Below are 14,323 nucleotides of genomic sequence, written 5' to 3'. Positions count from 1 at the left end.
TCAACATTATAAGCAAATTTCCAGTTTAATTTAGCTATAAATGCAAAAATTAGTAAGTATACAGTATATATAATTCTGCTTTCATGGAATACTTTATTTTAAATAAAAACATTTAAGACTGCCTACTGACCATACAATCAAGACAAGAAAGGCACTAGAAACATAGACAAATCTCTCTCTCCCAAGAAGCATTTTCTTTAAATTTTAACTCTCTATTCTCTGACATGTAAAAATCTTTTTAAATTTAATTTTCATACACATTTTGAAAAATAAAGTTAGGAAATACTTAGAAAATCACTTTACAACTTTTTTTCTTCTTTTTTTTTTTTCTTCTTTTTTTTTTTTGCACTTTTTGACACAGTCACTGCAGATTCTACAAAATCAAGATTACCAAACCTTCCTGTGTCTATCATCTTATTTGTGGCGTGGTGCAACAGGTAGAAAGATTTCTCAATTTTACCCAAGGCAGGTATTTAGAAACCTTCATATAGTCATTTGCTAGAAAATGGCTTACAGCCCAATCTTTGGGGCAAGAGATATGAAAAGTATGTTTTCCCAAGAAAATAATATGCTTTATTCCCAGACGTGACTGGAAAGACCAGAACTTATGATATAAAAGCTTTCGTTTATGCTGTTGCATCATATACAAAGGAACATGGTGATGGGTAAATGTAAATCCCAAATCTATTAACAAGAAATGTATAACAGTGCATGATAAGTTAAATTTTCTTTATTGTTGTCCAACGCAGATCCTTTGGAGAGAAAAAAAGATCACAGTGCTTACCAGGTAACTGAATAGGTTAAGTCAAGGGAATCGTTAAAAGAAAGGGTTAGGGAGCGGTTGATTTTTTTTTTTGTTATGGCATCTTCTCGTACGGAGTTCTTAGCACTTGGGACAGGTCCTTTCCCCCCCATTTTGTCCGTCGACACGCTGTTATGTGTCATTCACCAGGCGGCTGTATTTTACCTGCCTGCCCCGGTGCAGCACCGGCCAGGGGAAGGGCCAGTGGTAGGAGCGAGGTACAATTCCTTGGACATTCTTTTCAAAGTACTGGAAGGGCTTGTACCACCAGACCCTTGCAAGGAGGTTAGTTTGGGAAGCTTCTTTTAGCACCTGCACAAAAGACAATCAGAAAAAAGAGAATTACAAAAGAGCATGTCACTTACTTGCATGACTTCATCGCATGTCGCTTCCTACTGTTCATCAGTGCCGTCTTGCTTACAGGTGCTTCCAAAAATCTCTCAATGTCTAGAAACACCTCCCAAACAGATCTGCGTGGACAAAGATCAAGAGGAGCCACGCCACTTTTTCAGAGCCTCCCTGCACAAACCAAATGTTGCTCCCAAGTGAGGTTCACCCTCATTTCCAAGGCCTCAGCTGTTCAATGGTCCCACAGGAAAAGAACAAATGGCCCAAAAGATCAAGCTCTCCTCTCCTTTGGGAATGGGGAAAAAAAAAACCTAACCTGTTCCCATAAGTATCTCTGAAATTACATGTAGCTCAAGAATTGCTTTGGAGTCCGGCTGTGTGCCTACAGAGCAACGAGCAAGGCATGCCTCAACCCATCCGGACCAGATAACGAACCCTGCCCTGCCCTCCGTATGCTCTCAAACCGCCCCTACCCATCCTTTTGCTTCTCCGAGCCACGAACAAGCCACAGCTGAGACATAAGGAGCAAGCAGGCACCGATGGAGTTCTCCAACTATTCTGCTGCACGTTTTCAGAGCCAAAGCAGGGAAGGATTTTATCAGCCCACCGGAAAGTGCAAGCACAGGGCTTGCGTGTCAAGCTTTCTTTCCACGTCATAAAGTCACATGTAAAATAAATCCACTTCAGCCCTAGTGGGCTTTTGCTTTTAACTTTAAGGTCAGACACAAGCCACAGCCCTCTGCACATGGAGCAGCACCAGGAAGGAAAGACTAGCACACAAATGTGCGCTCAGGTAAGGATCCAGGGATCAGCATTTCCCAACATTTCAGCAGCTTAGGGAAACAATGTTAAGCCATCTTCTGAGTCACATCATGCAGGTACATTTCCACACAGTGAGGCAAGGGGCTTTTCTGAGGCAAGTCCTCATTAGCAATCAAGGCAACCCTAACTTCAGTAGCTTCCAGCTTGGAAGCATGGCCACCCAGCACCATTGTTTTGACAGAGCCCAGGAGCAAATTCAAAGTCAGTCTGGTGCTGTATGACAAGAGTTAACAATCTGTGCCCAGACTTGATATCGAACACAGTGGTTCGCAAATTGACTGAACATCAAAGTGCATTCTTTGCAATTAGGTATTTGGTGGTAAAAAACCACAGGGCTTGATTGTGGTGTATTGCTTCACATAGCATCAAAACCACATAGTAGCTAGGAGACCTTAATATGATCTAAAAATCTGCACCATCACAATCTTTCCTATCTTCATACTAGGTCTTTCTGAAACATAATTAACTAGAGTCATATGCAACATAAGCAAAATATCTTTCTCCACATTGCACAGAAAATATTTGGATGCTGCTTTGCTGTTACAGACCTAAGAGTAAATTTCTCTGAACTCACTAGGTCTTTCCCATGGCTAACAGACTTGTGCATTTTCTCTGACATCCCTCAGCATTGTAAGCTCATCTTTTATTGATCTAGTTCACGGGCAGGAAAGTAAGAACGACAAGAATGGCATGAGACCTCATTTAGACTTCTTCATTTGACCTTTGAATCATTTACTGCTGTTCTCTGGTTGAGTATTACAAACCACGCTTTGCTCTCTCCCATCAAGTGCTGTGTCCCCTCCCAAGGAGGTCCTCACTCTCAGTACTTCCCTCATCGCCCTATTTTTCATGCCTACCCGGACATACGCCTTAGGAGAGGAGCGGCCTGTTCTCTGCTGCACTATCCTCCAAAAGGAAAACATTTCCCTTTGGTAGGGGAATTTGCCACCACTTAGAAACACTTCGAAACACTGGTTCATTTCTAGTGAGGTCTCATACTATTCTTCAAGAGACCTGTCATCTAACGAAAGGGCACAAGCCACAGAATACAAGGAAAAGCCAGCTGGCTTCAACAAAACCAAAACCCAAGGCAAAAAAAAAACCCCACCACATCCAAATGGTTTGCTCTGCTATCACAAAACTGGCCAAGTGGCCCAAATTCAGAAAGACTTCAAAAACTGACGTTACACAGAGGAAGCAGAGAGGCCTGTCTGCCTGCGGTTAGACCTTCAGATATTTTTGCGGTCAAGAGGCAAGATGAACCCAACCAATGACGCTTCTTTCTTTCCTGCAAACCCAATGTGAGGGGGGAAGAGAGGGATGCTCCACCAGACATGGGTAAAGTCCACTCCTACTTCCGCAGAAAGGCTCAAGGCAAAGTGTGGATATTTGCCCACCACCACGCGACGGCAAGCGGAGCCACACGGAACCAAAACGCAGGAGAAACTCACTTGCTGGTTGGCCATTGTGTGATACCACCAGAAAAGTCTTGTAGTGATGTAGTAAGCCACCACCACGTCCACAGTGTAGTGGTCATGAGCAAGGAGGATGCAGAACATCCCAACCATGCTGAGCGCCCAGCAAAGCCAGTGATACCACCAGAGTCGCCGTGGGGAATCTGGAAAGAAGCACAAGCAGTCATTATTTCAAAGTATAACGTTATCAGCATGCAAGACTATTGCTGTAATTAGCAGAGGACGCAGACAGCAATCCTGGGTGGGTAGAGCGATGCCTGCATTAAGATTAAGAGTAGGAATTCTGAGATCACAAAACAAGTATCGTTCTCTTAAGGCGTAACTAAAAATTGCACTCAGAGGTAATCAGACCCTTGGAAAATAGAAAGGTTATGAAATCTTTGAGAAAGAGGCCCAGTACATAACAATATAATATACCCTGCTCAGTAAAGTTAACTGATTCGTATTTTAATATTGACTCTATGTAGATGGCAATCCAGTCCTCTTGCCTTTCATAAAAAATAAACGTATACATTAAGGTCTGATTCTTGCAAAATGAGCAACTTTGCATTTAGCACGGCATTCATCTCTGTCTAGTCTAGGAGGCACGGAGTTGAAATATGATCATCAAGCAGGGTGCAATGAAGGTTTCAATTACATTCTAAACAAATTTTTTTTTAAATAAAATGCTTCATTCAGACATCTGCATGGTAAAGGTGTTTTATTTTGTCTCCAAAGTTTTCTTTTTCAGTAACCTCTATGTCTTTGAAGTTCTATTTTTTTTATTTAATTGAAAAAGCGTGCATTTTTACTTTACCTACCAATCAGCACAACAATAATTCTTCAATTAGCAAGGAATTATACAACAGGAAATTTCAGATGACCAGTAACGAACTTACACTCTTTGATAAATAAGTACGTAAGAGTTAAGATGACGGTGTGACCGCTGTACAGATAGTCACCGCACATGTTGTGGGACCCTGTGATGGACAATCCTCCGCCAGCAATCAATTTCATTATTCTTCGCAGATGGGATTCCCAGTCTCCAAAAAGCTGATGGAAGAGTAAAACACAAAAGCACAGTAAAATATCAGCGGTAACCTTTCAGAGTTTAAAGCAATGGTGATAGCCAGCAATTTTGCCTTTCAGTTAGTCTCTCTTTTTACTTCGACACACAAGATCAACCAGTAAATCCACAGCCTTTTCCAAAATCTAGCAGCACATTTCTAGAGGGAAAAAGACTGGAAATGAGACATGAGTTTATTTTTTTATTGAGGTTTTGCACCTATTATAGCTAGTGTTCACATAACCATAGGCCATATGCACCTCCATCCATTTCTCTAAAACATTATTTTATTTGAAGTATTCAAGGAAGAATCAAGGAAATCGTTACAATTTCCCTATAAATACAATATCCCAAACGACTACTGTTTTTTCCTACGCTCACAATATAGATTGAAAAGACACGGAAAAAAGGTAATTTTATTTACGCACATATTTGTGTATGTATATATGTGTGTAAAAAACCTTTACACCAGGTCACTTCCAGTTGCAATGAAAAACATGGCATCTTTTCAGTATAATACTAAAGCAAAAAACTGGTCCAAAAATTGTTAAAACTCTTGTCAGTGCCTACACTCAGAGTGCTACACTTACGGTAAAACAGGTAGGTGAGCAAAAACTGTTTTCTGTGTCATTTCTAAGTATTTCTTACTGCTACCACGTAAAGGCATAACCTTTCTCCCAGGTCTTTTTGGCAGCCTTTGCTCATGTTCGTGACTGTGCCGGAAAATGATTTTTAGTGGGAATCTTCAAGCAGAGCTAATGGATTCGGATCTCTTTATTCATTATAGTCTTGCACTGGGATATACAATGGGGGCATGTGTGTGTGTATAGACATATACATATATGAACCTCACATATATACAGTGAGGTTCAGAATAATGACTCTTGGAAAATCTATGACTTCTGTAACACAGTCTCAAAAATCCAGCCTCACCAATAAAAAGGAATTAAAAATACTTCCAGCTACAGCTAGAATTTTGTCATGTCCTCTAAACATCTGTTTTTCCTTCTGTTCAAGAGGCAATGCACTCTAACATAAATCAAGCTTAATTTAATTCACCTTGTTTGTAACAGTGCAGGCCCTACAGATGATAATCCAACAGCAAACAGGATGAACTGCCCAAGCTGTACGTCCAGCTGCCGAAACCCAGATTCAATGTACGGAAGAGAATATCTCACTCCAAACTCTAAGGCTTCCCACCGCCTCAACTTGGAAAATCTTCAAAATCGTTTCTTTCCACTTCACGTTTCAAAAGAAACATATACGGCGCTTGTCAGAGCCCAGTGCTAAACTTCTGCTGCGCTGGCTTTACCTCACACAATCCACGCAAGCAATGGGGACGTTCTTCCCCACCTGAGGGATTTGCTCTGACCCACCTCCAACCCATGATGTTGGCTCAGAGGGTATTTCTGAAAAAACTTCAATTTGCCTTAGGAAAGCCAAATCGAAGGAAACCAAGACCTTCTGGTAAGGATGCCCCTCTCCCTCCTCCCAGGTGACCAAAGGGCAGCTGGCACTGTCCCAAGACTTTGCTTTTGCTGCTCCCAGCTCTAAAACAAGCCCAAATGTTAAACAAATCCACAAAGAAAATGTATGCAGTGGGACAAGCACAGCTGGGACATACTGAGCCCCTCCAGCACCCAACGGCAAGCAGGAACCATCTAAGCTCAAAGGAGCAGGACTAATGGATCAATGCACGTGACTACACGTCTGCTGCATCCTTACCTCATTTTATGAAGTCTTAAAAACCACGGTAACAGTTTAACAGCCAGAAGGAAACACAGATCCCCCAGTTGGCCATTATAGGTATGTTGTTTCTGTTATTTTAAAGCTCGCTCTTGCTTTAAGAGGTGGAAATTATTAATTTCTGGTAATTATTAATTTCTGGTAGATTTAAACAGGGTCTTTGCAGCAATTATACACTGCCCGCTAACAGTTCCTTACAAAACATTAAAATGCTGCCCAAAGCCCGCTCTTCACAATCACATGTAACTCAATAAGGTGTTGAGAGGTTATTCTTCTCCCACCGGTATATTTCTAGCTTTCAAGAAAGCCCAGCTAATCCTTAGTCTTATTGGGGCAAATAGAAGAGCACAACATAGGCTTGTCTTTACTTGAGTAACCAGACGGACTTGCCAACGCTGTAAGTTTCCAAAAATGGCAGATTTACTCACTTCAGCCCATAAATATTTGTGTCCTTTCTTTTTTAATTTCATAATGGCTGACTGATCACATACAGTGTTGACTCCTCTCCCACGCGCTTCTCTTTACAAAAGACCTCAGTCCCTCAAAAAGCCACACGTGGCTTGGCAAACGCTCTGCCTTCTCAAACAACTGCTGTAGTACAATCGTTGGCTTTATTTCCCAAAGGAACTAAAGCGTTTCGGCTTTGTTTGCACGTACCAGCAATCCTCACCAAAACAGCGACAGCACGTGTACCAAGTCGAATCAGGATTTTACTACCTGTAAATCACCGATTTGACTACCTGTCGTCTAATTTATGGCTATGCACAACTGTCCGTGCAGTAGATATTTCACAGAAATTACTTTTCCCCCCATCCCTTTCTCCTACGTAAATCAAGCTATAGCACAAACAACCCCAGGAGGGGCACAGAGACAAATCAGTATGGAAAAAGAGGACTTGCGTCTTATACTGGCACCTCGTTCCCTACCGTAGAAGTCCAATCTATATTAGACTGCATTTCCTTACCACAAACAGCACATTGTGGTAAGGAGCACACTTACACCAATGCTTGTGTGATATGAAGATGGCTGCAACACCACCAACCTCTGTCTCATCTCCACCCTGAGCACACAAATTACCCTTCAAGGCTGACTACAAGGGTCTTTGCCTAAGCACCTCTGAATCAGTAGCCTGGTTTCAGCCACGGCTTGCGCAAGCCCATTTTATTCCTCGGCACTACAAACAGGAGTCAGCAAAGAGGTGGCAAGTCCTTGTGCTAACGCAATTGCAAAAATATATGCAGGGAGAAATGGCTGCATAGGAGAAGAGTTTCACCAGCCTTAGAAAAGTCTCTTCGGGTCATTTTCAAATACAAAGCATACTTGGATTCGACGCGCTGAAGTGTTTAGAAATAAATGAGCCACACAAGGCACAATCACAGGTTGCACACCTTCGACTGCTTCGGTGGAGATAGAAAAACGCTGATTGTGCAGATTAGTTGAAAACGCTACAGAAATTGCGTAGATTAGCGCCTGAAGAAGGGTGGAAATGCCTGCACCGCCCCAAAGCACCCGACAACACCTTCACTGAGAGGGAAGCTGATGATCTGCAGAAGGACATCCCCATCATGTCCAACTGGTATTTTCAAATTAGTAACAATTATTGAGAAAGTGTTGCTCATAGTTTTGGTAATGCAGGTCAAGAGGAAAACGTAGATGAAAATACAGAAAGGCAGCCAGAAGTAGTTTACCTTTGGAGAACACTTAAAATGCATGCCAGGTACTGGGAGTGTAGTCACATACATCGTAATACACCGATACAGGTATAGTGTGCCAACTATACAGAAAAATCTTCTGCCAATTATAGACCTAGAAGAAAAAAAAAAGAGAGAGAGAAGAAAAAAATAAGGAGGTCACTCAATGCAAACAAAATATGCAAAAGTAAATAAAGTAAACTACTAACTGTTCTCTTCTCCATGCTTTTGAAACTCCTGACGGTATCAGCTTACACCTGAGAACAGTGAATTAGTTTACAAGTATTCCCACGCTTTACAGGTCAGAAACACAACAGCAACTCAACTAACATTACCCATGAAAGTGATTACAGGAAATATAAGGATTAGAATACTTTTAGTGTTGAATAGATTTAGTGTTGAAGACATTAAACGGGATTTCAAGCCCTAGGTTGCTCCATTAGCTTTGAGCGGTCACTGATTCTCTATTCAAGGCAGGGGATAAAGTTACAATATTTTCATTGTAAGATGAAAAAGAGTACGTTTATTTCGGCTGACACACGCATTTAGTAATTACAAAGGGCTGCTTGAGAAGAAATAGCTTGTACGACCCAAACAAGTGAGAACACCTTTCCTGAGCAGCGTTGGAAGAGGAAGCAATTCACATCAGCAATGAAATCTCCGAAATACAAATCTAGAGCTGCAGTGGCTAAAGGACGGGGGGGTTTCACAGGAAGCAACTCTCAAGGCAAGCAGCCGTAGCTGCAAAGAGATTTATTCACCGAGGGTTGCCAGCGAGTCGCTGACGGCCGCAGAGAGGACAGATGCAATTTTGGGGTACCGGGATGCAGTTCTGGAAAACCAGCAAGAGCACACGGGGTAAAGAGCTGTTGCCTTGACTCAAGAGTGACAAGCCAGCCCCAAAATTGGCCCGTTGAGTTTCACGGCTACATCCCAGCTAATAACATCATAAGGAAAGAGCTACAACAAATAAATCTCTTCTGGCACATCCGTCAGGATGGGAGAAATGTCGACCTGAGCTCTCATACAGTTCAGCAAAGAGAAATCGTGCGGCCAGCGTTACAAAAATCAAGGGCAAATCCAATTACAGCAGTTTGTGACCTTAACCACATCAAGCCTTTGCATTCTGCTGGTTACAGACCCTCTTGGTTCAGTTGATTTTAAATCGTCTTTATTTACAACTATGACCATTTGGGAAATACAAGGGTTACAACACAAGCTGCAAGTTCTGGCACTCATTTGTTGCTATTTTGAAGCATTCACTTTTTAAAAAATATTATTTCTATCAAGCTGAGCTCTTTCAAAGCTCAAAATTGGCCATCTTTTTTATTTTTAACAGCTTTTGGCAGAGTTATTAAACTGTAGTGCTCCACTCTGAGGAGTACGACTTTGCAGTGCCAGATCAATAACAACTTGAGTGTCTTAATTTATCAGAAAAGCTTCAACTATTACAGTGTAAATGCATTTTGCATTCGAGGGCTCACTGCTGTTGAAACACAGTATTTCATATTTTTTCTTCCTCTTCCTGGTGTAAACATGGACAAAGCTGGGAGTTAAAAATTATACTTTAATAATGTAGCTCCATTGAATGAAATTGAAGAGTGGAAGGCACCACACCATTGGGGCACTGGTTTTCCTCTGTGTTTTGTACGGGGAATTTTTCTTTCAGAAGGGTGATCCAATAAAGATCTCACACTTGTTCCTGGCTTTTATAACCAGCCAGGAACTTGCTTTTCTTTATAACCTGGTATAAAGACAAACAGGGGGCTAGGGATTAAAGACTGAGCAGCAATGTATTTCAAGAGACTGAAGAAGCAGCAGTGTTTTAGCAAGCACTGAACTTTTTTTTTTTAAATTAAAACTACCCATGAACCTACTTGGTTTAGCTGGATTTAGCATATTTTAGCTTAGGAAAGTCTGAAAGTGCTCTGTACTGTAATATATATATTAAAAAAAGTAAAAAACCCTCATATTTTCTCTTCTCAAAAGGATTTGTGTGCATGTGTGATTACAAGCCAGCTAGCAAGTACAACCTCTAAGCTTGTTACTGGCCAAGACAACTTTTATTACAGTTATCCAGACCTCACCTAATGCGGGTAACGAGCACGCTGCTTTTTCAATCCCATGAGCGTGCAGGCTGAATCAGATGTCAAGCATGGCCAAAAATCAGCATTGTACTTCTCCCAAAACATCTGGGAATGCTTCTCAGAGATGTTAATTCTGTCTCGGCAGTTTGCCTGGACTCTTTGAGCTCCCTGCGGAAAAAGGCTTGGGCAGCCTGGAGTCCCCAGCCAAGATCTGCACACCCACCCTGCTTCTGCTTTCTGGTGAGAAACCAACCCAACCTAATGCCATGGACAATATTCTGTATGGATGCTCAAAGCAAGCTGTCATGGATTTCCTCACACTGAATCTAGCGCCTTGCCCTGAAACCAGCCAGAAACCCCAGTCTGTATATGAAGGTAAAATTAATTTTCAGGCAAGAAAGCAGTAACAGGGGCCAAGGGAAACCTGCACTGTGGTTAGCTGGTCGCACACACCCAACACCCTCTTCCATTTTGACCTCAACTTTGCAGTCCAACAGGAAGACATGTAGGTCCTGTTAAATGCCATCATGCAATCCCTGGACAAAACAAGGAAGATCTGAGTGATCAGTATCATGAATGACACATCTCTATTGCCCTTCATTGCTTGGGAGAGCAGCAGGCTCAGCTTAGATGAAATCAAGTTATTGGCAAATAATGGATCTGGTAGGATAAGCATTTGGAATTTCACTGCTTGGCAAAGAAAAAAGTGTTTCAAAAAGTCTGAAACTATGAAGCTGCCTCCTTCGTTCAAAGGTCCAACCCAACCACTGGCTGCAATTCATCTCATGGGTAACAATGCTGCTGGTTCACTGGTGACCCTGAACTTGCACTTAGAAATATCCGCGAATGGTACCTCTATCATCCAAGTAGGTGAGGAACCAGGTCTCATCCTGCCCAGCAATCACCTTGCTTCATGTCTTATCTTCAGACCTGAAATGGAGTGTGGCAATGGCTGTCCCTGACACCATTAGAGGTCAGAGAAGTGAGGAAGGTCTAGCTGCCTTAATTCCCTCTCTTTATTCTTGAATTAAATTTCAAAGGGAAGTGATAACCCACACCACAAAAGTGATTCACCTCGTTTAACAGCACTTAGTGGTTCACCATCCAAAGCCATGGGAACGAGGTCCTCCAGATAAAGCCAACTCACTGGGCTCCTGTTCCCATAAGCAACTCTCCCATTCTTACCTTTCTGCTGCTTACTGACAGCTTGGGCCTCTTGGACTTCAATACCTCTGCCCTTTGACATAAAAGACGACTTTTAGTCTCCAAAGCATTACGCGACCAGTACACACACTGACCAGTGCTGACCAGCTACTCCAGGGCTGATACTGGGAATGGAAAGCTCTGCAACTCCCTGACATCTTCCCCTAACACCAGAAAAAGCCCTTCTAAAGCAAGTAAAAATGAACACATCAAAGCAAATGGGGATGGGATGGGGGGGAATCTTCTCATTTCTCAATGATAGCAACATACTTTATCAAGTCAACCTATGTCTCACTGCTTTGAAATCTCCAAGGACTTTATGGATTCTGCTGTTCTTAATCTAAAGACTCTGCTCAGCTCCATCACAGGGTCTTTGAGCCCTCCTACTGTCCTATTACTGCGACACCTCATTCTTGAGAGCAATCCCACATCATCTTCTCTAGGTGCTTCCCTTTGTTTTGAACAGAGACGCCAAGAAAGTTCATGGTCCCCCATGTTCACCGTAGGCAGCTGGAGCGGTGGGGAGAGGAGCTGGAGCGCAGTTGGTAGCACTGCAGTTACCAACATAGGAGTGATACTGAAGCTTACAGCCGTAAACAAAACAAGAGGCCAAGCTGAGGTGAATCCTTCCTCCTCTAGATATATGCACATTAAAACCAAAAAACACCAATTCCACAGTTTTTTACAATCCTATAATAACAATAAATTAACAACTGTAGAAACTTTCCATTAAGGAATGCCACCTCTGTAAAAGCGTACAACCGTTATAAAATTTCAGCTGATAAAATACATTAAGTAGTACAAAGCAGCAGCAAAGATGAATAAACCATCATCTCAGTCTTGTGGATTACTTCAACATTTGTCACATTCCTAGGGAAACCCACAGTTGTGCTGCACAAGGGTATCCTGCCCCAGCTTAGCAATTCTCTCTTTTCAAGTCACCTGCTCCTTATGAAGCTGGTGAACCACACGCTTACATTTAGTTTTTAAAGTTTTTCTCCATTATAAGGGTGAGTGATCCATTGGACTCTGTTTTTATTTCTTTTAAAAAGGCAAAGTTGTAATTCTAAGGTCATTACAAAGTCCTATGAACCGAAGGATCTTGTATTTCACATGGTGGAGCCCAAATTACGTTCCTTCCTCAGTTTCCTACACAGGAGTCACAAAAATGAGTCAGCAAACAGGTAAAGAATAAGATGTTGTATTAGCAGAGGAGAAGAGGAGACCCTCTTTGGGCTGGGCAGCTGTGGGGACAGGGGTTTCTATCAGACACTCACGGTAAGGCAGCCCAAGGCGTGGATTTACAGCAGTATAAACAGCCTAAATTAGGCATCCACACGCACTCTCTAGAAGGTAAGTGATAGATTACTTCCACTGGCAGGCAAATTTACCTTTGCAATTCCGACCAGAATGAGCAAGGAGGCAGACAAGCACTAAGACCTTGCAAATTCATTGCATATCCATATTTTGTGATTAGCTTTTGACATATTTTGTGTTTGACGTTACCTGTCCCATCTAACGTCAAGCAGAAAACGTGCTTCAACATTTTTTCACACAGCACCATTTAGGTGCATGGACTAAACCACTGCCTGTCGGTTTTGTCCAGGAGTATCATAATCTTAGAGTAGGTCTTTACATCAGGCAAACTACAGAGACATTAAATCGATCCCAACTTGGTTCGCAGCTGTGTTCACAATAGCGTGAGCTGTGCTCCCTCTAAACAGACAGAACGCTCGACTGAGTTAAGACATCATTACAACCAATTCATGGCTTTTCACACATGAAAAGGGTTCAAGTTAATTGTGCACGCAAACAAGACTGGGGCTATTTCTTAGTTTCTTGGGTAGCAGTTGGACTGAACTTCTCCCTTTTGCACAAGCAGCCCACAAAAACTGCAGTTTGCCTATGGCATGGTATCTATTTTCTGTTTCGGAAACCAAAATCAGAAAGATCACAAGAAGCTTCATTTTATTTGGACGTAAACTAGTATCTGAACTCCAAAAGCTGTCAGGAGTATACGCTAGCACTCAGGTTTTCAAAAGGTTTTACTTACTTGTATTTTAAGAGCAGCCACTGAACAAACCACAGTCCTACAAGGATCATGCCGTTGATTTCACAAATAGAAAAAGCCCATTGCACCCGATCAAAGCGATCAAAAAATACATCTGGTAGGGGAGGCTGCACCTCCTTGGGAGGCACTCGTTCATGAACGACTGAGATAGTCACTGTGGTAAAGATGAAACAAGAAAGTGCATAAATAAAAGCCAGGAAAGTCTTGCCCCATTCCATGGGATACTGCGAGCGCTCTGGCTCTGGCATAGGGATCTTTATCATCTCCTTCTTATACCCATTTGGCATCCCGTTCAGCTTCATTTTACTGCTGAAGCCATTCTCCTGCATGGTGTTGCTCACGTCGATGCGAATGTGCCCATTGACGTGCCCGTTTTTGTGAGCCTCGATGTGGTGAGCCATTTTTAAAGTTTCAATCATGTGCAATAGCCGCTGTCCGCTGTCAGAAGACACCCTGGAGAGAGGCGTCTTCTTAAAATCCTCCTCCGTGAGGTTGATCAAATCCTGCCCGGTGAAGCTCTTCAATGGCTCACAGTACTCCGGCACAGCATTTTCTGTTAGCCAATTTGTCACCTCCTCGGGTGACCACAACACCACTTCTTTCATCTCGCCAGGCAAGCCAGGGCACACTCTGACATTGATTTTAAATTGGGCAGCAGTCACTGCGATTCCAGCGTGTTGGAAAGCTCCTCCTTGGCTTCATCTTGCCCGAGGAAGCGGTTTGGCGAGAGGCAAGTCCTCGTCTCTAACCATCCGATACGAGCATCTAGGCGCCGTGGCAAGCATAAGAAACTGTTCACTTCATATTCGTGTTGGCATTCTTCTTCCTGGGGAGAAGAATAACCCAAAACCAGTCATGGGATAGCATTTACCAATAGCGTGCAATTCATGTTTAAAGACAAAATTACTGCAAAAGAATAGCTAGCCTCTTGGCAGGGAAGAGACTGATTGATTTGAGCTCTAGCCTTGTACACACAGCACTGTGCTTTCTGAGCTTGCTACTGATTTCTCAAGAGCTTTAACAGTTTCATATT

General features: G+C 42.5%; 1 protein-coding gene across 1 annotated transcript; it reads right to left on the bottom strand.

Moving 5' to 3' along the window:
* Window positions 1-857: 857 nt before the first annotated feature.
* On the bottom strand, window positions 858-14,027 carry SGMS1 (sphingomyelin synthase 1). Its single transcript, XM_009703959.1, has 5 exons — window positions 13,273-14,027; window positions 7,927-8,044; window positions 4,326-4,479; window positions 3,424-3,590; window positions 858-1,114 (listed from the first exon to the last, which is right to left on the bottom strand). Exons 1-5 carry the CDS (start codon window positions 13,893-13,895, stop codon window positions 935-937), a joined length of 1,242 nt encoding a protein of 413 aa, XP_009702261.1. The 5' UTR covers window positions 13,896-14,027; the 3' UTR covers window positions 858-934.
* Between the last annotated feature and the right edge of the window lie 296 nt (window positions 14,028-14,323).

Source organism: Cariama cristata, unplaced genomic scaffold, assembly GCF_000690535.1.
Source record: "Cariama cristata isolate BGI_N322 unplaced genomic scaffold, ASM69053v1 scaffold18287, whole genome shotgun sequence".
In the NCBI taxonomy this organism is placed as follows: Eukaryota; Metazoa; Chordata; class Aves; order Cariamiformes; family Cariamidae; genus Cariama; species Cariama cristata.
This window is presented reverse-complemented; position numbering and strand designations above follow the sequence as displayed.

Bases quoted from the DNA above. Each gene is read 5' to 3' on its own strand.
- SGMS1 (XM_009703959.1), bottom strand. From the start codon at position 13,895: ATGAAAGAAGTGGTGTTGTGGTCACCCGAGGAGGTGACAAATTGGCTA. The intron at 3,591-4,325 runs GTAAGTTCGTTA...GCTTCTTTCCAG, and splicing joins GTACTTATTTATCAAAGAGT to ATTCCCCACGGCGACTCTGG. The intron at 1,115-3,423 runs GTGAGTTTCTCC...TCTTTTGTGCAG, and splicing joins ACACAATGGCCAACCAGCAA to GTGCTAAAAGAAGCTTCCCA.